This window comes from Pholis gunnellus (assembly GCF_910591455.1).
Source record: "Pholis gunnellus genome assembly, chromosome: 8".
NCBI classification, from domain to species: Eukaryota; Metazoa; Chordata; class Actinopteri; order Perciformes; family Pholidae; genus Pholis; species Pholis gunnellus.
Genome location: NC_136534.1, coordinates 26093109 through 26119895, shown reverse-complemented (window position 1 = coordinate 26119895; position 26787 = coordinate 26093109). Strand labels below are relative to the sequence as shown.

General features: G+C 44.9%; 1 protein-coding gene across 1 annotated transcript; it reads left to right on the top strand.

Annotated features, from left to right (window-relative positions):
- bmper (BMP binding endothelial regulator) lies at nucleotides 1-26787 on the top strand (the record flags this gene model as incomplete). The annotated part of the gene is made up of 16 exons (XM_079165516.1): nucleotides 1-106; nucleotides 4468-4553; nucleotides 13391-13490; nucleotides 15723-15805; nucleotides 16434-16524; nucleotides 16794-16876; nucleotides 17673-17772; nucleotides 18487-18596; nucleotides 18745-18879; nucleotides 19003-19107; nucleotides 22172-22217; nucleotides 23187-23350; nucleotides 23437-23638; nucleotides 24792-25134; nucleotides 26163-26293; nucleotides 26606-26787. 16 exons carry the CDS (start codon nucleotides 1-3, stop codon nucleotides 26785-26787), a joined length of 2067 nt encoding a protein of 688 aa, XP_079021642.1.

The window sequence follows — 26787 nt, the reverse complement described above, 5'->3', positions numbered from 1 at the left end:
ATGTTGCTCCGCCGGTTGAATCCTCCCTCCTGGTCCACCTGTAGGTTTTTCTTCTGCTTCGTGTTGCTGCTCCAAGCGCCCCGGTCCTCCTCTCCGCTAATTACAGGTAAGATTAAAGGCATCATAATAACACATCACAACACCCGCCGTGCGTAAAATCTACCCAAACCCCCGGTTATTTAGTCTGCCGCGTCCCCGGGAATCTCCTCGGGTCTGTTTCTACTCTGCCGGGGAGAGCGCACCGAAATCGAAGTCACCTCATCTTTATTTGTTATATCTGGTCATGTGGTGGTCAGCTACAAGGTCCGCGAACCAGGCAATACAACCGCTTAGTTCATGATCACAAGGAAGCAAACAAATCAACAGAACACGGAAAAAAAATCAATGAAGTTTCCCCCAAAAACACAACTTCCCGTTGTTATTTAGCATCAGGCTGTTCATTATGTTTTAAGTGTATTTTTACAAAGAAAAGGTTTTTTTTAAAGCTTCTTATTCAGTCCGGGGTCCAGAGCGCTGCAGGCTCAAACACAGACTCGGGGTTTCACTGCAGCCCGGGTCCCGGGGTATCCTCTCGGTACCTCCCTGCGAGTAATTGGTCCGCTTCTTCCACCGGAGACAGAGAACACCACCAACAACCCAGCCTCGCGCTGAGCTTGTTATTTGCAGAGGTAGTATTAGACATAAATCACGATGACATAATTCAAAGTCATTTATATCAAACTTTTTTATTTAATCATGCAAAGATTTAGATCTTTAGGATAAAAGGTCTGCAGGAAATTATACGAGATCTTTACTTAAATTGTTGTTTGTGTCACTGGAGGTTATAATTAACCCACTTCTTTATTTTTAGTTAAAAGCCGGCTGAGAGGTGTAAATCACTTTCCCTTTTAACCAGCACGTCTCTGTTCTGATCGGCCTCTCTCTCTCTCTCTCTCTCTCTCTCTCTCTCTCTCTCTCTCTCTCTCTCTCTCTCTCTCTCTCTCTCTCTCTCTCTGGGCCCCCCCCCTACTTTTTCTTTGACAGCCGCATTGCATCATAGGATATTGTCTGTTTGTCTTGCAGCGCATGTTAACAAAATGTGGAATAATGGAAACGCAGTGATGTGGTGGTCACCGCTGCCGGCGGCAAAGTGTGTGTGTGTGTGTGTGTGTGTGTGTGTGTGTGTGTGTGTGTGTGTGTGTGTGTGTGTATAGATTAAATGCATTTGATTATGCTTATTATTCATTTGGCTTCTGTTCCTTTCGAGGGGGGGGGGGGGGGGAATCCTAAAAGGGTTTCCATGAGGTCAGCGTAGTTGAATTTCCTGATAATGTCGTTAACAGAAGATCTGATTCAGATCAGAGGCTTTAACGTCAACGCATAGACAACAAGGAGCTGCTGCACATCGCTTCAGCTCCGATCAGCAGGGTTCCCCGTCTGTTCCCGAAGCTAACACGGTGATGGGGATCAGATTGGGGGGCTGGTGCAGAATCCTGTACCAGATGGGTCTCTGCGGATCTGTTTGACATGAAAAACCCTCTGAGAAACCATCCACCTCTCTCTCTCTCTCTCTCTCTCTCTCTCTCTCTCTCTCTCTCTCTCTCTCTCTCTCTCTCTCTCTCTCTCTCTCTCTCTCTCTGTGTATCAGCTGAGCACCATTGTGATCCCCGATGGGGATCGGATTCCTCCACCTGGCATCCCAAACATGCACCGTCATTGTCTGCTCTGGACCACAGACCGGAGGGGGTTCTGGGCGGGTTGAGGTCTTATAGTGGGGACGGTTTGAGCGCGTCGGTGCAGAGGTCACCCTGTCGGGTTTAAATCTGGTTCCAGGACTCTTGTCGATAACACTTCATACGATAATATAACAGAACAGGAGGTTTCATTCTGCGTGCTTTCAATTTGTATACTTTAAGTACATTTTCTTAATATTATATTGAATTATTCTACTTTTATTTAAATAAAGAATCTCAATTCTTTCTCTGTGCTGGGAGCAGAAGATGCAGCTAAATAGAAACTTTCTAAAGTGGTTTATAGAACAGTTCATCAGACTAAATGTTTTACTGCATTAAGTAGACGAGACTCTCAGAGACCGATTGACCTTCAAAGTCAGAGAGACAGAGTGACCTTTAACTGAAGAAAGGTCGTAGTATTGAGCCCCCCCCCCGCTGTCCTTTGAGCTCCTTTAACGACGCCCTGCGCTGCTCTCAGATATGTTTCCGTCTGACTTCTGCTCGCCGTAGTTTCAGGTAAAACACTGATGAGGGTTCATCAGGTCTGGAGGTATCAGGACAGATTAAACACAGCAGCTGACTCACAGAAGAGGAAGGTATTTTGTCAGACTGAGGACGAGGCCTCAGAGACCCTTCACCCCCCCCCACACACACACACCCCTTCACCCCCCACCCCCCCACCCACCACTTACAGCACTGCCGGTTTAATTACACTCGAAGGCTGTAAATTTTACAGCGGCGGTGGAGTCGGCAGGGCTCGTCTGCTCTGCCAGACTCCACAGGCCGGTCTTCATGCTGAACTCAAAGACAAACAGACGACTCGCCGCCGTCACGATCTATTGTTGTGGAGATTTAGACCTGAACGGTTCAGATCTGAGACACTTTCACATGCACACACAATGCAGTGGCAGATTTAACATCTAATTCTTAATCATTAACAGCAGGTCTGTGATTTCAGAACAACGTCCCAAACTTCTAGCCGGCGTCGATCTCGATCGACTTCAGCGGCTGAAATGAACATCTGTTTAATCAGCTGGAGCTTAAATAAGCTGCTGGTTGGTTTAAAATGTTGTCTTTGTAAATGCTGAAGCTGGTAAAACGAGGATCTTGTAAATACGCACTTGATGTCACACCGTCTCACTGCAGTTTGTGAAATAGTCACGAGATGAAATCTGTTGGTTTGGTGTTTTCTTTCGGGGCGATGTTACGTTACAAAAGGAAAGTTAGAGTTTTAAGCAACAAAACCACTTCCTTAGGTTTCTGAAGAACACCGTGGTCGGGCTCCAAATAACTGCGTCCAGTCAGGTTTAGGAAACACATCTGTGAAGTTAGGTGTCCTGTGTTTGTTGGACCCATGCACCTCCACTGCTCTAAAAATCTGGTCTTTTTAGATGTTTATAAAGGGATTCTAATTGATCCATCGTTACTGTTTTGGTGCTGACGACACGACTAACGACAGACTTTTCACGTCCCGGTACACGAAACCAACAGACGGCATTTCATGACTATTTCCCGACCCGCCACGGTAACTGGGCTGCACGTTGTGCTCTTTCACATTTGATTGTGGAAAGCCGTGCACGGCACGTTCTCTCAGGCGGTTAATTCATCCAAATCCTAAAATCATCAACATTACAACAAACCAACCGGTCAGCAGGTCAGAAGTCAGAGGTGACCAAACGCGGCTCAAACAAAAGGTCGTGTAGGATCTTGATTCGACAGGTTTTTTGGGTGAAACATTAGATGAGATAACCCGTAAACAGATGAACTGAGACAAGATAAGGATCAATAAACAGGTTTAGATGAAGCAGCAGCGATGTAGTGGCTCCGTTCACAATGGTTTGTAAAAAGTAAATAAACTGCTGGAAGATATTCTTCCCCTCAGAGAGATAAAGATCAGCCGGAGGAAACAGGAAGTAGTCGGAGGTGAGGATTAACCCTGGTTCAACTCTCGGCTCATGACAATAACTTCCTACAGGGAAGGAAGTTATCATTTCAGAGCGTCAAAACAAACCTGGCACATGAACAAACAGCGGAGGATCGGTCCGGACGCGGCGTCTTTCTCTCTCCGAAAGCAGGAGAAATCTGTCTGCTTCTACCCATAAACCCTTGTGTTTGGGGTCGTTTCCTGCCGTTGGTTCGGATTACATTTGCACTCGTAACAAACTGACTGACTCACATATTTCTTTTAAGACCTCAGTTTAAATGTCTTTGCTTCTATACCTGCACAGACAAACACCACACAACGACGAGCTCTCCTCCAGAACATGAAAACCAAACAAAAGAAAGAGTTAAAGCAGCAATAGCTTATATTCGACGACGCTCACTTCCTGGTTGTCCTAAAATACGTCTTCCCTGCAGCTCTCTCTTCCCTCTCCTTTGAGCTGGGTTTACGGTTCTCCTGCAACTCCTAAATTTAAAATATTCTGGCACTTTAGTAGCTCGATGCTTCGCTATATTCACCAGCTACTTGATGAAGTTCATGAGAGCGCTGAGACCGAAAGCTTGTCGGCCATGAAACCCCAAACCGGGGAGCTCAAAGACGCTGAAGAGCGAACGCTGAGCTGCAGTCGGTGACAGTAAACACGTACCGTGCAGCTTTGAACGACCTTTGTGGATCCTCGAGACGTCACTCGCAGTTTATTCACGGCGTCCCGAACAGCTGACGGCGCAGCATCAGGACCGATCAGTTTGTCAGAGTCACATTTTTCTTTCGCTCTCAGCCTTCAATCTCACCTTTTCTTTGTCTCCTTCACAGGTACCGAGGCCAGCTGTGAGAACGAGGGAGAAGTCCTCCACATCCCCAACATCACCGACAACCCCTGCATCACCTGCGTGTGTCTGGTAAGAACCAACCCGTTTCCCTTCCCGGTGCATTCAAACATGTCCCGGAGCTTTGCCGGCTGCAGCGTCGGCTTCTTCCCGCCGCGGGGCTGACAGGATGAAATGACCTCTTCAAGCGCTGATAGTGATATTTGTGAAAGCTGATTGTTGAGCTTTGTGCGGCGCTTCTTATCAGAAAGGTTGTGAAAGATTTGTCTAAACTGCGACTAAACAGGACTTTGAAACGCAGGTCGTTCCGGGCAGACGTGCGGTCGTGGAACGTTTCGTGAAAGCAGTTGTTTTAAGTATTTACCAAAAGCTTTTCACTAAGACGGTAATGAGGTTATAAAGTTCTTATCAATACGACGCAAGGTTTCTGTTTTAACGGCTCAGTGATTTGCAGGAAAAGCATTTTATTCTGCAGGATTTACAACAAACGTTTGAGTGAAACGTGAAGTGATTGTTTGTTTTAACGGACAGGCTGTCGTCACGCTGTCCTGACTCGGCCCGGCAGTTAAAACCAGCCTACAAAACGTTAGGGGACGACTCTTTCCTGGAACATGTGCTCTTTGACCCCTGACCCCTGATTACTGCTGTAGATTCTTTGTTTTAGGGGATGAGAACGGACCAACAAAGCTTTCTGTGTCACTGACACGGCGGCTGAAGGAGAGCTTTGGGTTTTTAGTTCACAGGAAGCGCGCGGGCGTGAACTTGAGGGCTGCATGTTGTTGATCATCAGTTTATATACTTTACAGACCGCACCGTTACCTGATAGAGTTATCTGCAGCATTGAACAGGCTTCTTCACTGACTCGTCCGGTCCTCGTTCTGAATCACTGCTGTTATTAAACCGCACGATTCTTTAACTATTAAACATTTTAAATCTCTGTGGAGAGTTTAGTTTTATCTGGTGCTGGGACGAGAACTCAATATGCTAATTTATTGTTCCTTTCAATGGAATCATGTCGGGATGAAATGAACAACTCGCACAAGTCAGTTCTTAATAAAATGAGAAAATACGTTTTCATTTCTCAAGTATTTAATTCACAAAGGAGAACACAAAACATATGATATGTACCAGTGTTGAGATAATAATGTTTCTATATCAGGATAGAAGATTTTGCCCATATAAGCCCAAAATATATCAAAGTATAACATGATGCCCAAGACTTTCTAGAATATCTCCAGCTCTGATTCTTACTTTAGACTGACGTTGAGGAAGTCATGGTTATTCAGCTCCTCCTCCTCCTCCTCCTCCTCCTCCTCCTCCTCCTCCTCTTCCTCCGCTGTGATTCTCTGAAGTCGTGACTCTTCACATCACCTTGTACATGTACAGTTTAAACATATACTTGTTCGGGGCAAATATAACTTTCGATTTCCCAAAAACCCCGGCTCCTGATTGGCTGCCGGGCGGCTCCCCTCGGCCTGCAGCCTGACTGAGCCGTCCTCTGTGTTATCAGGCAGACATCAGCCAAAGCCCTGCTGAATGCTATCAGTCATCAGCAGGCAATGGCCGGCCTTTCATCTCTACTTTAACCCCCCTCCTACACACACACACACACACACACACACACACACACACACACACACACACACACACACACACACACACACAGACACAGACATACTCATAAAACTGAATTTGGCCTTTGTTTATCTCCTAAAAGCGTTTTAAACTCCAGATTCACGGCTTATTTTTTGGCCTTCATGCACAAACAGTCAGATATCAGTTTCTCTTCTCCTCGGTCACCAAAGGTTAAATCTGTCTAAGTCATTAATACTAATACTAATTCTGCACTTTACACACACTTTACCTGTGATTACTAATGAATCGTTTGTTGAAATATGAGAGAAGCTTGTATTTCATAGTTAAAAACCAGCTGAAAATCTGATTAAAAATGCAAATAAATCAGATTTAAAAGTGTTTTTAGCTGCAGAAACATCTCAAAGTTTGACTGTTTACTGTTTAATATCATAATTAATTGTTTCTTTGCTTTCCTCGCGTTGCAAGAGGAAACGCTTTGCAACACCACATCACGGTTAAACACAACCTTTTTGCAAAAAACTTGATATTTTTCAACGACCGCACTTCCTTCATCCCCCCAAAAAGACGGACTCTCCGTGTCGCCCGGCTGTCTTTAGGGGGTTGGGGAGCCATCGGGGCTCCAGTGTCACTCATACTTTGAGGTGGGGGGGAGGGGGGGGGGGGCTCTCCAGTTGGTCCAGAGTACCTGCTAATGGCTCTGTAGGCAGACACACACACAGACACACACACACACAGACACACACACACACACACAGACACACACACACAGAAGAGCCATTGTGCGGGTCGGGGTGAGGCCGGGCGCTGTGACGGGCCGGAGTGGACGCGGCTGACAGACTGACTGACAGGCCGGTCGCCATGGCGATCCTTTATCTCGCAGGGAGTCGGTCCGTCTCTCCGTCACGCTCTTCATCGCCCGTCGTCTTATCTGTCTGTTCATCGCCGTGTCTTTTTTCCGCTCTCTCGTCGGCTCTTCCTCCCCTCCGCTCTCCGTAAAACACAGAACCGGATGAGCTGTCGGCTGTAGTTCTGCGGGAGGACGTCCCGCGCTGATCTTTGTCAGTGAAAATATGAAATACAGACAATCTTCATACCGTGTGACCGGGCGCAACTCGCTCCGGTGTAAACGGGTCGAACAAACACAGGACCTTCACCCAGGAGACGGACGTTCGCGTCGCGTTTAGGGGCGTCTATTGGCAGACATGGAATATAATATTATTAAGTATGTTTTCTTTAGAGTATAAATCACCTTAAATATAAGAATTGTTGTTTTTTTCGTCACCTTAGAATGAGACGTTTGTATCTACATACGTCCTCTTGAATGGATCCGGTATGTTTCTACGGTAGCCTAGAACGGACAAACTAAACACTGATCTATGTAGTTTTCTGCACGTCTTGACACACGGGGAGAAGTTTCAGTTGGTTGCAGTCTGCTGCCTCGCCACTAGATGGCACCAGATCCTCCACACTGCACCCGTGACTCACGCCAGTTACGTCCTTTCCTGAAAGCTAACCTCGTAGTTTCGTTGTATGTAAACCTAAAACATGAAGTAAGCCAACACTGGAAGTTTATTTTGAAAGAGACGTCTTCCCAAAGAAGGATGATTCGTTTTATAGAGTTCAAACTAATTCTAGATAAAAAACACTCCGCTATGAAGTCATGTTAGTTTTAGTTTCTGTGAACACAGAAGGGAAAAGAAGAACCTCTCTCCCCCCCCCCCCCCCCCCCCCCACACACACACACACACACATTTAATCTGCTGCTCGTCCTGATTTAATATCAGTTTATTATCAGAACATTTCCAACGTTACAGGCAGCAGTGAGGAGGTCAGAGGTCGCAGCAGTCCATCAAACAAACATTCCACTCCGGAGCTGCTTCCTGTCTGCGCCTCAACTCAAACAGGAGCTGATCGATAGCGGAGGTTCACCTGATAACAGACATACCAGAGTCATGTGTCACGTTTGAATAAATAGACTAAAGTACACATGAGACCTGTGTTTACATTCTATCTTTACCTTTCCGGTCTAACGCAGGAGTATAATAAAATCATCTAAACAAGTCTTTAAGAGAGAAACAAAAACGACATTTTATGAGAATGTTTTGCAGAAAAACACTTTAAAGGCTTTTGATGTCTTTTTGTTTCCCGCTGAAGATTCTTTATCAGCAGAAAGAGAATCGATTCATCAGCGTTTAGCAGAGAAATACGACAGATATTCACCTCATCGACGTGAGAATTAGTTTAGTTATAGATGAACTTTTTCAGTCGTCTGTCTGCAGGAACGTGTTCAGGATTTCTGACTCTGAAACACTTTCTAGCGTAACTACATAGAAATATATATATAATCATGTTATTCATCATCAAAATCATAGACTAATGAATCAACAATGAAAGTAATCGTTGCCCGCAGCCCTTCACTTCATGTCATGTGTTCACGTTCTTTATTTGTGAACCACTCGCATGTCGAAGCTAAATATCGTGGAAGTGTTTGCTGACGTTCCTCCGTCTTCTTGTATCGAGTGTAGTTTCTGTGGACATCAGTTGATATTTGATCTGTTGGTGGAGACGTCACAGGTCGGCTGTTTGTTTGCTTTACAGACAAAACTTTGTGGCTCGAAATTTCCCAACAAACACCGTTTTCATCAGGCTGAACTCTGGAGCGATGTGTAAACTGAACGCACGAGACAGATGGAGTCTAGAGTTTTAATATCGTAGCTTCAATGAAGAGCAGATTCAGAATACGCTGTTTTAAAGGTCTGGAATACGTGTTTTTAATAACCTTAAAGCTTCTTAAGAAACTGGATTTTTTGGGACCAAATTGTATTTTGTTTGCTGCTCAGAGTAAACGGTTGTGTGTGATCGGTCTCAGACGTCATGACTTTGCTTCAGAGAGGACGTCGGTAGACGATGATCTTCTCCTGCAGGAACATTTTGAATCCTTCAAACTGGTTTTTTTGGGGTGAACCGGTTCCCCCGTCGGCGTCTCCCTCCGCCCGTCTCGTCCCTAAGCTACTGTGGCTCCTGCTCTCTGGCGAGGGGTCACGACCTGTTTGTTTTGGAGGAAGGGTGAAAGGTGGAAGGTCACGGGGGGGGGGGGGGGGGCAAGGGGGGGCGATGTCCGAGGGCTTACGTGGGCCTTTAAGTTGAGAGGTCCTCTCCAGCGCTGACAGACCCGCACTGATCTCTCTATCCGTCACCAGGACGGAGGGAGAGAGAGAGAGAGAGAGAGAGAGAGAGAGAGAGCATGAAAGAAACATTATTACGTTGGAGAGAAAGATGGAAAAACAAAGTGTGAAGGAGAACAGCGGACGTTGGTCATAATTATGCCAGAGCAGCTACATTTAGATTCTAAATGGAAACAAATGATCAGAAGTGATCACATGTGGAGGAAGAGAAAGTGATGGATCATGGGGGGGGAGGAGGAGGAGGAGGAGGAGGAGGAGGAGGAAGGAAACGATGAGGGGAAATAGTGAGCGACGTCGCCCCCTAGTGGCAGAACAGACCAACTGTCACTCAAACAGGGACTTTGTTTTCATCAATGCAAGAAGAAGAAAACTCATTTCATGTTAAAGTTGATCATTGAAGCTCTTGTTCATGACGTGTCTTTGCAGTTTGTATCCAAGAGAATTATGAGTTATAAATATTCTAAATTTATTCTTTTTTTAACATTCAAACATCAATAAAACACATCTGTAAAATCCCTCCATGTTAATAACGTACAAACATAAACGACAAAAAAAGTTAGTTTACAAAGTAGATATAATAGTGAGTTGATGCTCTAAAGCTATTTCATCCATATTATTATTAAACCTTTCTCCACAGTGAACCTTCTTAAAGATGTCGCAGCTCTTTTCTGTTTTATCTGCACATTTCCTGGAGGTTTATGGATTATTTTAAATTGACTGTAAAACCTTCAGATATATGATGCGTAGCGCACACGAACGCGCTGCAACCTCAACCTTCACTACAAACCTTCAAAAGATATATGATGCGTACACCGGTTAGGAATGATTGAATTCAACTGATTGAATTTAAAACGCTGCGTACAGAATCAGATTCTTGTCTGAAACCTCGAGTCTCCGTGAAGTTCGGACTTCAACGTCAACTTCAACCTGAAGCTCTGAAGAGATTCTGAAGGGAAGCCGCTGCTTTTACTCCCGGTGCTTCAAATAAAGACATTAAAAAGAACACACGAAGAAGAAATATATTCAAGTTGTAGCTTCATACTTTGTATCTTCATACAGTAGCATGTTTACACACACACACACACACTTTCCCTTTCTCTGACACACACACACACACACTTACGCGCATTCCAACGCTTCATCCCACTGTGTGTGTGTGTGTGTGTGTGTGTGTGTGTGTGTGTGTGTGTGTGTGTGTGTGTGTGTGTGTGACAGACGGTCGTCCAGTCGACCGGCCTTGGTGCCGCAGTGGTATGTCGAGTGTTTTAAGGCGTGGTGACCCATTGTGACCTTTGACCCCCGAGACAAGAAGGGTGAGAGTGAAGAGGGGGAGGAGAGGGGGGGGGGGGGGGGGGGGGGGGTCACATGTACGAACACCACTTTGTGCTAATGGATCACAGGAGGAAGAGAGTAAAGGACATGACATTGACCACCGAGTCGCCCACATTAAAGGAGCGTTAAATACAAATCACGTGTTCTGTGCGTCGCAGACATTTAGTGAACAACGCTGCTGCTTTGTTCTCCGGACTCTGATGTCAGACAGACACGTTACTCTACATTCATCTCTGTAAGTCAGTGGACTCCAGTAAATCTGCTTTATTACGTCGTGATGAGGTAATGAAGCAGTCGAGACTTTCACAAAGCAGTTTGCAGGAAACACTGATGCAGCAGATGTGCTTTTATATTTGACTCTGTTTAAACTCGTACTGAATAGAAGAAGTTGATGTCGTCGTTGTGACGTCTCTCGTTGATTCGTGGACTGATATTATGAAGCCTCGAGTTCAACGTTTTGGCCGTCGCCATCTTGGTTTTTTGCAACCAGTGAACAGGAAGTGACCATATCTGGACTGAGGAGGACGTAGAAACGCCGTATACGTCTCTGGTAGACACCTGTCAATCACGGTGTAGCCCCGCCCCTAAAGCATCCCCTGCTTTATGGTCTGTGTGACTCTAAATGGACCATCATTTACTAAATGAACATCATGCTGTATTGAAGAAGACTTGAAACTAGAGATTGAGACCATAAACTCATGTTTACAATGTTTACTGAGGTAATAAATCAAGAGAGAAGTAGAGTCATTTTCTCATAGACTTCTATACAACCAGAGGAGTCGCCCCCTGGTGGACATTAGAGAGAATGCAGCTTTAACACATGAAGCTTTGGCTTCTCTCTTCAGAACCGGAGGTTGCCGCCTGACTTCCGCGCCTGTTGCTCAAAGACAAAATGCAGTTGGTCATTTGTTGCTGATCTTGTTGTTGACCAACTTCTCTACTGCTGCTGTTTGACAACGTGTTGCTGCTCTCACCTCTGTGGTCCGGACTCCTTTATTTATAAAGTGAGATGGATACCGGTGCTGCGGTCAGACGATCCTGTGGCCGGTAATACGGTTGGACGGAATAACATATGGACTGAGAATAGCTCGATGCAGCGTCTCCCTCTGTAATGCCAGATTAACATTTCCAGAACATTGACTCTGGCTCGTGTTCACATGGAGCGTTTCCAGGAGATTTCCTGGTGAAGCGTGAAGTGTGCAAAAGGAGAAATGTATTTTTCTTTATCTAAATTATTTTCCCTCCTGGTTGTTTAAACGTTCCCCTCCTCCTCCTCCTCCTCCTCCTCCTCCTCCTCCTCCTCCTCTATGACATCATCTGTCCTCAGTGTGGTTGGGGTTTCAGTTGCTGCAGCTATATTAAAACCACCCCCGATTTATTTTCGCCCCGTCCTTTGATCCGTCCTCGTTAGAGCCGCCTGCCGCAGTGCCACGGGGCCACGGGGCCACGGGGCCACGGGGCCACTTTATAAACCCGCACAGTGTGTAAAATAACACACACACACACACACACACACACACACACAGCATGTGGATAAAATCGGCAATAAAAAGCCGGGTGTGAAAAGTGGAGCGGATGAAACGAGCGCGGTCCCACGGTGCAGCGCGGCGGTGACGACGTCTGACCTGCTGTGAAACAGCTCGAGCTGAAGATTGAGTCACTTTTCTTTTTACTTTAGAGACTCAAGCATATAAACCTCCAGCCTGTGATGGAGCACAGAGGTGAAAACATTACACGTCTAGTTTCTCACTGAGTGAGTGATGAAGTTACACCTTTGTGTCAGCAGAGCTGCAGCGATGACGTACGTTTCTTTTGTCATTCTTCCCGTAAAAAGCTCCGGGGCCACAAACGCTCAGTGAGCTCTGAAATATCGCAATATCTGGTGCTCTTTTCTGCATAAATGTAGAGAGAGAGAGAGAGAGAGAGAGAGAGAGAGAGAGAGAGAGAGAGAGACAGAGAGAGAGAGAGAGAGAGAGAGAGAGAGAGAGAGAGAGAGAGATGATGTGATGAGATAAGAGAAGAGATGAAGATGAAGATGTTGAGCGACGGTAGACGTATAGTTCCAGCTTGAGTCTGTGAATAAATGTGCTGATGTTGGTAAATTGTCTGTAATGCAAACCATCGTCTTTTACTCAAACGTGGCTTCACACGTCATGTGATCTGTAACTTCAGTGAACTTCAGGAACAAATATTATTGGAATAATGCAGATGAGCCTCCAGGACTTCACGTCATTGATGAACTGTCGTCATGTTGGTGATCCTCAGACTTTTCATCACCATCGAGTCAAACAATGTGTCCGATGCTTTGGTTTGTGACCAAACACCTGAACAGAAATCTGCTTTTGTTTTTGCCTTTTAAATGTTAATGAAATGTGAGTGAACCACACAGCTCATTAGCATATCAGACTGTTCATGAATAATAAGCAGAGATTCATCTTATATACAGTCAGAGAACGTTTTCATTTAGAAAAGCAATGATGTCATTTCCTCTTTTCTTCAAGAAACCAGAAACACTTATTGTCTCTGTTCATAATTACAAAAACACAATAGATAATAATACAAGTGTGTGTGTGTGTGTGTGTGTGTGTGTGTGTGTGTGTGTGTGTGTGTGTGTGTGTCTTTGTATAATATGTGGAATGGATGAGAAATAAAAGGACGGAGAAAATATGAATTTGGAACGAGGTGAAAAGAAAAGAGTTAAAAAATGACTTAAAGTATGATGGAAAATATACTGATCACCTCCCTCTGTCTCTCCCTCTGTCTCTCCCTCTGTCTCTCCCTCTGTCTCCCCCTCAGGAGGGGAAGGCGGACTGTAAGCAGGAGAAGTGTCCGCTGGTGTCTGAGGACTGTGCTCTGGTGGTGAAACAGACCGGAGCCTGCTGTGAGATGTGTAAAGGTAAGACTTCCTCTCCTCCCTCTGATCCTCCAAATGTGACTCTAAGGGAGGAAATGATCTCTTTGTTTTGTGTTCTTTGTGTGTTTTTTTTCACCATGATGTTGCGATAAACCATCAGCGATGATAACACCGACCCTGAGACGGTTTATTACTGGACTCCAGTACCTGCAGCTGCTCTGCACTAATAAGAGGCTGTAATAACACATAGAGATGCTAAGCAGAGCCTCCACACACACACACACACACACACACACACACACACACACACACACAGGTTCACCGTTGGGTTTACAGGCCGAAATATTAAATTCAGTTGCTTTTATGAGCCAGAAACTCCTCAATGTACCTTCATCTCTTCATCTCCTTCACACAGACTGGACTCACAGGTTTAGGTTCATATATACAGTATATATATATATATATATATATGTATATATATATATATATACTGTATATATGTGTGTCTGTACCAATGAACATCAAGTGAACATTTTGCATTTGCCCCAAATTGATGATATCTTCGATAAAGAATGATTCTGATTATTCGGCGGTTGTTTAAATATCTTCTTCATGAAACAATACTTGAAAGTGAAAGTGAAGCTTTTTAGACTGTTTCTTGTTGAGAAAATGTTTTCTCATGAAATACTATTTCTAGTTCTTTGCTTCCTCTTGAGTAGTTCTAAAGCAGCCTGAAGAGGAGCAGCACCTTCGTCTCTCAGACTCAAACGCTGAATAAACTCCTTAAAGAGGAACTTTGGTGTTTTTCAACCATGTGAAGAAGAAACGCTGCAGAGAAACTCGACCTTTAGCTTCATCCGGTCTGTCTGCCGTCACACCAACACACCGGACTCTCTCACGTTTCCACTGTTTCACCGGATGAACGTTTGAAGAGTCGTCCGATACGACGACATCACAGCGCCTTCAGCACTGCCGCGTCAAAAAAGATTCTCCCCATGAGTCACTTAGACACAAAAACAAGAGAAAATAAAGATATTAGAGAAGTATTAAAGATTGAAAAATACCTAAATTACCCTCCAAACAAAGTCCTCACTTTGGAGGATGTTCCTGCTTTAACTTATGAAACTTATGTGGCTCTACACACACACACACACACACACACACACACACACAGCATCAGGGGCGAGGACCCTTTTTTGTTTGTGGTTTTTTTAACGACGCAGCACTTGGTGAAGAGGTGGAAACGAACTCGTCGACGTTCTGTGTTGGTTTGCGGTCGGACTCAGTTCGGAACGTTCATGAAATCACACACGCCGTTAAAAAACAGACCGGATCACTTAATTGGGAGCAATTGACTTTATTGCTGCCTTTATTAACCAGCTGATGTGTCAGAGAGTGAGTTCTTGGCTTGAAATGTGAACTCAAGATGAACAATAAAAGAACATATATTATATAAATATTGTCGACCCTGCGTGTAAAGAATTAGAACGTTATAACATGCACGAGTGTACGATGAGGGACGAGTCTCTGTGGGATCTATTCTCCTCCTTTGTATAATACCGTGTCCGTCCTCCTCTGCAGCGACGCCGTATCAATCAATGGCAGTGATCAGGTTTCACTGTGTGGAAGGTTAAGCATTGATCTGAGGCCACTTACTGTAAATGAAGAGGCGTTTCATTTAGTGCTGAGTGGACGAGTCGCTGGGCAGCTCCTCTACAGTCCTCACAGAGATGAATGAACTTAAATCTGACTTAAATCTGACTTAAATCTGACTTAAATCTGACTTAAATCTGACTTAAATCTGACTTAAATCTGACTTAAATCTGATTTAAATCTGACTGAGCATGGCAGCTCGTCCCTCCAAAGCCACGCCCCCTAAAATGATCCTTAAGAACGTAAACAACCAACATGGCCGCTGTCAGTTCAACAAACAATCAGAAGCAGAAACGGTTTTATTTACGAAGTGCGTTACACATACGAGGGATTGTGCTTCGTGATCGGTGCGTGACAATAATCATCAGCGAGGAACGAACTGCTGAAGATCAGCTCCCGCCTGCACGTGTGCTTCTACCGTCTTCATACGTTTCTGTTCATGATTACGTACGAAATAGCTTCGTGGGATAACTACGAATTATTGTTTTTGCAGATTATTTTTGCAGCATGGACTTGACTGTGTGTGTGTATTATGTTCATATTAAGAAAACTAAATATTAATGACCGCGTCTCTCTCTCTCTCCCTCCCCCCCCCCCCCTCCCTCTCTCTCTCTCTCTCAGGCTGCATGTTGGATGGGAGATCTTATAACAGCTCACTTTCCTGGACCAGCTCCACCAAACCCTGCATAACCAGACGCTGTCAGGTGTGTAGAGCTGTGTGTGTGTGTGTGTGTGTGTGTGTGTGTGTGTGTGTGTGTGTGTGTGTGTGTGTGTGTGTGTGTGTGTGTGTGTGTGTGTGTGTGTGTGTGTGTGTGTGTGTGTTGGAAACAACACAAACATGCCGCTGTCAGAGGAAGGTAGAGATTACAGGAGGAGGGAGGACAAAGGGAAGGAAGGAAATGAAGGAAGGAAGGAACTAAAGGGGAAGGAAAGAGAGGGACAGCAAACATGGAGGGAAGGAAAGGAGGAAGTGAACTTGGGGGATATGATAGAAAAGGTACAAAGGAAAAGAAGGAAGGTGGCCAGAAGGAAAACCAGAAGGAGAGATGATGGCTGAAGAGAAGAAATAAAGAAGGAAAGAAATATGGCTGAGGAGAAAGACTTTAAGGAAGGAGTTGAGGTGAGAATCTTTAGGATACAGCGAGGAGCAGTAGGGAGTGATGATGGAGGAGGAAATAAAAGAGACACGGAGGAACAAAATGGCGTCGGATGAGGAGAGAAATGGACGGAAGGAAGCCAAGAAAACACGGAGGACGGATCAAAAGTCACGTCAACGACTCCACAAAATGTAGAAGGTGAAGAAATGATTGATTTCCCTGCTGGTTGTGACAGGAAGGTGTCGTCACCGAGGCGGACGTCCAGTGTGTCGTCCACTGCAAGAACCCCAAAATCCACCCCAAGAAGTGCTGCCCCACCTGCCCCAGTGAGTACCGCCTCCAGGTCCAGCGGGTCACATGAAGTCATGTGATCCTGATGAAGACCCATTAAATACATGTTGCCAAGTAAATTAAATGCATTTTAATGTTGCACAAACCCAACAGTGAACCAATACATGAAAGTATTTGATCGTTCGCTGCCTGTAAACTTCACAGGATTCACTTCGTCCAGTTTGATGATCTTTGTCATTTGTAAAAACGCAGAATAATTTGAGAGCAAAACGAACGACAGTGAGTGATGAGTTTCCTCCTGCAGGTTGCATCTTTGAGGGTCGCCTGTACAAAGAGAAGGAGGAGTTCAGTCCTGAAGGCAAACTCTGCATCAAGTGCACCTGCACTGTGAGTACACACACACACACACACACACACACACACACACACACACACTTGTGTTTACAGTCTGACCGGAGTGTTTGTGAGCGGGGCCTCTGTCCTCTAAATAAGTCCGTTTTGGAGTCTCCTGGGAGTAACAAACTTTTGGTTGGATCAACATCCTCCTTCTAACTTTTCTCCCCCCCCCCCTCCCTCCCTCCCTCCCTCCCTCCCTCCTCCCCCCATTAGACAAACAAACCCTGCATGTACGTCCATAAACAACATTACAGCATTAATGTGCTTGCACCTAGTTTGGCCGACCTGCAGGCTCGTTAACACGAATAAACACGGAGGTGTGACAGTTTGGCCTCGCTGACACAGAATTATTCTTTAAACACTTACTTGTGTGCAGAAATGTGTTATTTTGTTCTTAGTTTTCTCTGAAATAACATCTTTTAGTCCATGCACATTGAAGCTGACCAACTGGTGACACTCTTTATTACATGTTTAATGTATTTACATAATGTTTAATGTATTTACACTAAAAAGCTCTAATCTTTCGGTGTTAATGTTTCACGTGAAGCAGAACCGTGGGATGAACTGGCTGCAGAGGTTTTAATACGAACAAACAGTTGCACTTTAAAGTGAAACGTCTGCGTGTGGAGCCTCTTATTTCTGGTGGTTATAAGATTTCCACAAACAAGCTTCACAAATCTGAACCACAGTCCAACATAACGCGGATCATCAGCAGATACGTGTTAATATAGAAGAGCGACGAAGCGCATGTTAGTGAAATATTGTGTTGTTGTTGTTGTTGTTCCAGGGAGGACGGACTCTCTGCATGAGGGAGGTGTGTCCCGTCCTTTCCTGCCCCGCCCACCTCAGCCACACCCCGCCGGGACAATGTTGTCCCCGATGTCTCGGTAAAGACCAGTAAACCGTCTCTGTGACCTCTGACCTCCACTGCTCTGACGCTACAACAGGAAGTTTAACTGCTGCACTTTAGCTTCTTCCTGTTTTCTCAGAGGTGGAACGTTACTAATTAACTACTTCAGTATATATTTGAGGTACTTTTACTCCATTTACTCCTTTTCAGAGGGACATGTTGTACTTTTTACTTCACTACATTTGTCCGACAGCGTCAGTGACTTACAGACTAAACTAAACGTATAAATAGCTTGTAAGAGAAAAACTAACAATTGGCAACTTTTTTTTTGTTAATTTTTTGCCATTTTTCAGGATTTGCAGCTTTAAATTTTAATTTATTTTAATAATTGTTGAGGTTTGTACTGATGTTTTTGTCACTTTTGGGCTCTGAGTGATTGTGACGACATTTCTGACTATTTTAAGATTTTTTTACAAAACAATCAGTCAATTAATAATCAGAAGATGAATCCATAATGAAAACAATAACGAGTTAATAGTCTAACTCCTGCATTAATGAGAAACAACAACAGTAACAGCGGACGTTTCTTCTGCTTTAGTACTTTTCATTCATTACATTTTCCTGATTATACTTCCATACATATACGACCATAAACATGATTCAGAATGTTTATGAATGCACAACATGAGTTGTGTGTCTCTGTTTCTTACCTCCTCCTCCTCCTCCTCCTCCTCCTCCTCCTCCTCCTCAGGTCAGAGGAAGGTGTTTGATCTGTCTTTAGGAAGCTGTCTGTTCCACAGCGAGGTTTACGAGAACGACACGTCCTTCATACACGACAACTGCACCACCTGCACCTGCAAGGTACCGACCCGGCTCTCCTCCTCACTAACACAAAGAGCCTGAGTTCTGTTTGATCCGAGGTTCACTCCACAACCTCATTACTGGATGAATCCTGTGAATGATGGATCTGATCCTTTTTATTTTATTTGATTTATTTGTATTCTTCCAGGATTCCACGGTCGTGTGCAAGACGCGGTGCTCACAGCCGGGGGTTTGCCACAGCGACCAGTGCTGTGAGGAGTGTCTGTCCTACGTGAAGGTGGAGGAGGTGAAGTACTGCAGAGTCCGGAACAAGATCTACAGGGTGAGAGGGAGGAGGAGAGGGAGGAGGAGAGGGGGGGGGGGTGGACAGATGGATGAATGGATGAATGGATGAATGGATGATGTCTGGATGTATTCTGATCTCTGTGTCTCCTCTGTCCTTCAGGAAGGAGACATGTGGTCGTCGGTTAACTGCACCCTCTGCGCCTGCGTCAAAGGAAGCATCGAGTGTCGGCCCAAACACTGTGTACCAATCACCAGCTGCCCCTCGGTGAGTGGCCAGCTGACGTCCCGTTTGCATTAGTTTACACCACAAACTCAGAGTTGTTGTTTTCGCCTGTCGCTCCACCTTTATCTGCTTCTTTCTCCGTCTCCTCCGTCCCACACTCAAGACTTTACAGCCGTGACTAACTCCATCGTTTTCACTTCACACGCGTGACTCTTTAAAAAGCAGCATCACTCCTCTGATTTACTAGCGGAGCGGCCATAACTTGTTTTTTTTTATTCAAGTTTCATCTCTTTCTTGTGCAGTTTGATACTTGTTATTCGGAGACGTGACGGATTTATCTAATGCGTTTATGGCAGATTTACGATAGAAGTTAGATCCAGGTTCCAGCGGGGGATCGATGTCTTGCTTAAAGACACACAGTCGGCCTTTGAACCCGTCACGTGTCCTTTTAGCACATTTGGTGATCTCACCGGCAGCTGGAGCGTGGCGTTGGCTGTCAAACGCTCTGGGAACTTCTGGCAAGAAGGAGGAGATTTCTTTTTTTTTGCGCTGCGTTCACCTGTCGCAGAGATCGCCCGGAGGGGGTCGTCTGTCGGCCCGGCGGGTGATGGAGTGGATTCCTCGCATACCCGCCGGCCGCTGGCGGTCACGCAGTCAAAGCCGGCGTCAGGCGTAAAGTCCCAAGTTCACACGCTTTCCAGCGGTTACAACAAGCCCTCACCTGTTGTTTGTGGTCGGACCGGGCGGCTGGCTGATGTCGGCGGTCTGTCTCCAGAGGAAGAGAGGAAACTGATTTAGTGTCTTGAGAAGACCTCTCAGCAGCCTGCTCGTTTCCTTCGGATCATTCTCACATTTTGGGGAACATCACTCTGCATTTATCATTTTTTTTTTTTTATATTTAAGTGATGTTTAAGTGCGGAGGGGATCAGGGTTTTTTTGTGGCAATTAGGAATACACTTTTTTACAATGACGTAGCAGCTGCCGTTTAATGGTGCGTTCGTGTCATGGTGATAAAGTGGGAGAACAGGAAGGCATGCTGGAGTCGCTAACGTCGATGTTAGATTTTAAGCGTTCAAATAATTTCCTTTTCCTTTTTTGCAAGTTCCTATTTGCATGTTTTAATACTTCTTACATCTTACACTCATTTCGTTAAGTTCACAAGTAAATTATGTTCACGGTAAATAAGTTGAACACAGCATCACTTCTCCTTAACGGAACAGCGGGTAGAATTTAGTAGGATCTATTGAAAAGGAATATAATATATTGAAAGTATGTTTTACAAGGACGGAGGATGTCTTATGTTAGATTGTAAAGCCCTCTGAGGCAAATGTTGTGAAATTGGGCTAAACAAATCAAATAGAATAGAATAGAATAGAAATGGCACATTTATGTGTTGGTCATCATCGTTCACCCGGGAGAAGTTTCAGTTAGTTGCAATCTGCAACCTCACCACTAGATGTCATCAAGTCCTAAACGCTGCACCTTTAATTAGCATTTTCGTTGTGACGGACAAAAATATTGAGGAAGACATTTTCGTAGCGTCACGCAACCATATGTATAGATTGTAAACACAAGTCAAAAACTGGACACTGTTTCATTGATGCGTTGCGGCAACGTGTTGGCATACAAACACACACACACACCTGTCCCAAGTTATCACACACACACACACACACACACACACTCTCCCATGCCGTCATCCTGCGGTCAGCGGCAGGTCGGCAGAGTGTGTGCGTCCCTTTTAGAGACAGCGTGTCTCCGAACAGCCTTTTGTCCGTGTGACGTTTGAGTGACAGCAAAGAAGTGGTTCCCTATATTTAGGCCCCTGAAAACCAATCTCTGTCACTGTGTGTGTGAGTGTGTGTGTGTGTGCGTGTGTGTGTGTGTGTCGTTTGTCAAAAGGCAGCGCTCTTCAAAGAGAGAGATTGCCCTTTGTGCAGAGGTTAGGACTCTGGAGTTTGTATTGAGTGTAGAGAGAACGTCTGTATGTGATGACAGACGTGTGTGTGTGTGTGTGTGTGTGTGTGTGTGTGTGTGTGTGTGTGTGTGTGTGTGTGTGTGTGTGTGTGTGTGTGTGTGTGTGTGTGTGTGTGTGTGTGTGTGTGTGTGAGTGAGTGTGAGACAGGGAAAAAAAAGAGTGTGTGTTTGTGCGAATGAAGGGCTTCCCTGAGGCAACAAAAACTAAGTGTGTGAAAGAGTCCTCTGATCTGCACTTCTGATGGAAGTTGAAACATACTGTACACACACACACACACACACACAGACACACACACACACACGCAGAGTTTCCTGTTACACAGACAGAGTTCAGCGGTTGAAGTTGGAGTATCGGTGTCTCTGTGGTCGTCCTGGTTTGACTGTGAACTTTTTCTTCCGTTTGAATCTTTCGTTTCATTTTTTTTGTTGCACCTGTTTGAAACGACGGCACGAGAACAGAAGCGTCACTTTTGTTACACAACGTGGAAAAAGGTCGAATCGGTTTGTCGGTTTGTCCGTTTGTTACCAAGGCAAACAGACTGCTGAGCTCCTCGCTGTCATTTTGAATTGTTGGGTTCATTTGCTGCTGGAAAAAAACCTGGAAAACTCAGTTTCACTTTCCGTTGCGTCATTTCTTTCCGTCAGTAAATCAAACCTGAAGAAGAAAAAAAAATGAAGTTGAGTGTAAATCTTTGTAAATTAGAGGATCGTTCGGCTTTCAAGTAGATTTGCGAACAACTTTTTTAGCATATTTATTTTTCCTGCATCTCAATATTCTGAGTTGTGTCGTAGTTGCTCTCTTTGCGTCGCACAATCTCAAATTCAAAAGATGTGAAAGTGTGTGAATCCAAACGGCTGATAACACGACTCAGAGAGCAACAAACACAGACAATGGAACATTGATCATAAGATGTATGAAATGCACATTCTTCTACATGCTGATGTCCCACGAAGGTGTTCGGCCTCCACAGGTTCATACATATTTCAGTATTGTTTTTTTTAAACAGTGCAAAGGTTTCTTCAGATCTTTTCCGTCTCTGCGTTGTTTCTCACTGTCGGTCTGCATTCTGTCTGAACATCGTTCCTGCATGTTGTCTCATCCTCTGGGTCTGTGCCTCGTCTCTTGCAGAATAAGATCCTGAACAGGACCGGCTGCTGTCCGGTTTGCACTGAAAGTGAGTAAGTCCTTCTCAACCCTCCAGAGTATTCACACACATCCTCAAATAACCAAAGATGAGGCCTTAAAAGAACATCATGTTTGTAGTTAAAGTTGAGTTCTGGTTATTGGTGTTTCATATTGACTGATAATCAGTAAAGTAATCAAAGTAAAGTCAAGTCTATGATTCGTCTTAAAGGGAATCTGTAGCTTCAGCTGAAGCGTTTCCCAGGAACTTCAGTCCAGACGGCGGTTTTGCTCTCGGCTCATTTCACTTTGGGTTTTTTTGGCAGAAATGTCTGTAAATGCACCATTTGAGGACTACAAAGACTCCGTAAACCTGAGTTCTTCATACCGTTGAGTTGAGTTCAGACTGGAGCTGGTTTAACCACTTGGACGACGAATGTAGCGCGAACCTGACTTCTCCTGGTGAAACCAAAAGCAAACAGGTTCCACGTGGAGTCTGTGTTCTGACGCACCATTAAAGGAATACTTCACTCACTAAATGATAATTTTTTAATATGAATTATTCATCCCGTGTCTTGAATTCTTTCCCGCACGCCTCCACGCTGAACTGAGAATGAATGATGAATTGAAGTAAACATTTACTTCATCAAGACTTCTCTCAGTTTGTAGCTGCTGCGTGGAGGCGTGCGGGAAAAAGAACTATTTATTCCAGTAATCAATGCGAGTAACTGACATACAAATGATCACTTTGTGGGTGGAATATTGCCATAAAGCAAACGTTTACAAGTGAGAAACTGGATGGTGTTGATGCTACAAACACAGATGGACTTCTGAGTGAGTCACATTAGTGCCTCGTATTTCACCGTTTATCATAAATGATCTTCTGGCTGCTGGCTGTCAGTCACTGTGGCGTTCCACTGATGCTACTCTTACGTTTAAATGACAGCTGCTTATTTTCTTTTGGTCGTTCTTCTTCCGTCTTTAACTGTTTTTGGTCTTTTCCCCCTCTGTCCCTCTGCAGAGCCGGGGGTGTGCACGGTGTTTGGCGACCCTCACTACAACACCTTCGACGGCAGGACCTTTAACTTCCAGGGAACCTGTCAGTACGTGCTGACTCGCGACTGCGGCACCGTCCCGTCCGGAGGACCAGGAAACAACGTCAACGGCCCGGACTCCAGCTTCATGGTAGGAGACCGGTATCAATGCTCCCGCCAGACTCCGTGTCAATCAACACGTTTAAAGAATTTGACGGAGCTCCGTTCGTCTGCTAGGTGTTGGTGAAGAACGACGCCCGGCGAACTCGTTCCTTCTCCTGGACTCAGTCCGTTGAGGTGAGACTCGGGGGTTTGATCCTCGGCCTCCACCAGCACCTGACGGTCCGGAGGAACGGGACCCGCATCGCCCTGCCCTACCACGGCCCCGGGGTCCACATCGACCTGGACGGGTACCTGCTCAAGCTCACCACCATCGCAGGTCAGCAGACGTCATGAGCGACGTTCCCCTCTTTAACATCATGCAGACGTGCTCTCAATATCTGTTTCTATTCAGCACAGCTGTCTTGTATTTCTTCTTTCTTTATATTTTAACTTTTTTAATCTGTTGTTGTAATTTAATTTTTCTATTTTAGTTGAATTATTTACTATATTTACTTTACTCTTACTGGTGTCATTATTACTTCTTATACACTTTTTTTATTCCATTGTTTTTTCTAATAAGAATAAACTTTATTTATCCTGAAGGAAATTCTTGTGCCAGAGTTTCATTAAAGACAAAAGAATAAAAATATAAACATATATGAACAATAGAATAACAATCATTAAGTGTAAATAAATAATACTGACACCAGTGCAAAATAGAACACAGTAGCAATAAGAGTAAAGTAAATAAATAATGTAGAAAAATTCAACTAAAATAGAAAAAGATTAAATACAAGAGTAAAAGAATAAAGCGTTTACGATTATTCTTCTGTTCTTTAATCAATTTCTGGCTCCAGAATTTATTTTGGGATTAATAAAGTTCTAACTTATCTTAACACTCCAGACAAGACTCTTAGTTTAATTTCTTTAGAATAAAGCCTCACAACTACCTACAACTAATGTTAACTTAAAAAAGACTCAAACTGCCAATGAGATAACTTCTAATCAATATATTGATTTGTAAAAGCCATCATGTGTCCCTCATATTATTATTTATATCCGTACCGTCCTCGTGAACTCAATAATTGATATACTAATTGTAAATAATTATAAATAAAACTAAATAGCTTTTCTTTGAGTTTTTATGAGCTACATTTCAATGCTAATTTAATTAATTATTTGTAATTGCTTTTGTAAGTTTATCAATGTATGAATTTATTTTGAAATGATGACTCAAACCACAGTTGTCATTATGAAATGTTTTTACTGAACCTTTTGCTGTTTGACAGATAGGTTGAAAGCTCTGGCTGAAGCTCCTAAATAGACCTTGAGTTCGGATTATCTTGCAGACCACAAAGTTTCACGCTCAATCTCTAGAATATATATTTCTAAAAGACTGGCGCTGCTGCCTCTGTTTGGTTTGTTGGGTAGAGAAGTGAGAAGTCTGAAGGGTCGATCATGAAGTCTTTGTCTGTCCCCCCCCCCTGCAGGTCTGGAGATCACGTGGGACGGCGACAGTTTCGTGGAGGTGGTGGCCGCCCCCCACCTGCGCGGACGCCTCTGCGGACTGTGCGGCAACTACAACGGCCACAAGCGCGACGACACCATGGGAGGCGACGGCCAGTTCAAGTTCGACGTGGACGAGTTCGCCGAGTCGTGGCGCGTGGAGGGAAACGAGGTTTGCTCCCAGCAGCCTCAGCCCCGCCGCCCGACCTCCTTCCTGTGCCCCGGCAGCGTCAAAGTCAAGTTCCGCGCCCACCGGGAGTGCCAGAAGATCAAGTCGTGGGAGTTTCAGAAGTGCCACCGTGTGGTTGACTTCGCCCCTTTCTACAGGTCAGAGGACAGACTCCCGCTCAGAGGCCGGAATGATAATGTCGCAGAGCTGGAAGAGGAGTAGAAAAGACCATTCCCATTAAAGTCAACGTAGTTTGATGTTCACAGCGACGGCCATTTTTTGTTTACTGTTGCAACCGTTGTAGCAGGCTAATCTCCGTATAAAGTAAACCTCACTGAGCGGAAGGTTTTCGACTAAAACGAGTAGTGGAGGAGTAATGTTATAAAACGTAGAGAGACAGATTAAATCTACACGCTTGTCACTTGTAGAAAGCACATTGCTAACGCCACATGAGTGACAACTTTGTTCGGCTAATTCTCTGTGGAATTAGCTCGCTAGCTAACTAGCGGACGCTGGTACTGCTATTCGGCTCATTTTCTGTAACGAGAGTAGCATTAAAGCTATCAACCTAGCTAGCTAACTAGCAGACGCTGGTACTGCTATTCGGCTCATTTTCTTTAACGAGAGTAGCATTAAAGCTATCAACCTAACTAGCGGATGCTGGTACTGCTATTCGGCTCATTTTCTGTAACGAGAGTAGCATTAAAGCTATCAACCTAGCTAGCTAACTAGCAGACGCTGGTACTGCTATTCGGCTCATTTTCTGTAACGAGAGTAGCATTAAAGCTATCAACCTAGCTAGCTAACTAGCGGACAGCTGGATGGTTAGCTAGCTTGCCAGCAGCAGCAGTGCTGCGTCTTAACAGTCGCTCCGTTTCACTCCCTGTCGGAGAAGGACAAGCTAACTAACTACCTGACTAAAGCAAGCCATCCGTCTCTGGAGCTGTGTCAACATTTTAAGGCCCCACTGACTGAAAAATCGCCTTTTTTTTTTTCTTTACTCGTCAAATGACCACTGAAAACAGTTCAATGTCCGTTCTACTCCTGTTCTATTGCCATGAATAATGCCAATAAATGTTCTGAATATGTTCATTATTTACTGTTCTATGCATGAACCTGAAGGAAATGCAGATACAACCCACCCGTGTTGAACAAGGTGTATTATTTATCACCCTGCTCTCTGCAGGTCGTGTGTGACGGACATGTGTGAGTGTCCGGTCCATAAGAACTGCTACTGTGAGTCCTTCATCGCCTACAGCCGAGCCTGCGAGAGGGAGGGAGTGCCCGTCCTCTGGAAGGCCGACACCGCCTGTATGGGTGAGTGACGGCGCTCCTGACCTGACATGACTCGTGGTGTCACACATTCACATAATATCATTTAAAGTTACCTCACTGAGGTTTAGTCACAGACTTCTATAGGAAGTGGACGTAGTCGTCGTGACGTCACTCATTGGTTTGTGGACCGATGTTTTGAAAAGAGTTTACAGTTAATTACAATCCGTCCTCTGCATTAAAGAAGTTGGTTTTCGGGTTACACTCGTTGCCTTCTTGCTTCTTCACGGTTCCCTTTGTTCGTACGCCCTCTGGCGTTTTAGAGAATAATGTTTTCCTTCTCTCTCCTCCCTCCAGCGACTCAGTGTAAACACGGCGCCGTGTACGACACCTGCGGACCGGGCTGCACCAAAACCTGCGACAACTGGAACGAGATCGGACCGTGCCACAAGCCCTGCGTGGCCGGCTGCCACTGCCCCGCCAACCTGGTGCTGTTCCAGGGACGCTGCATCAAACCCACAGCCTGCCCCGGCCGGTGA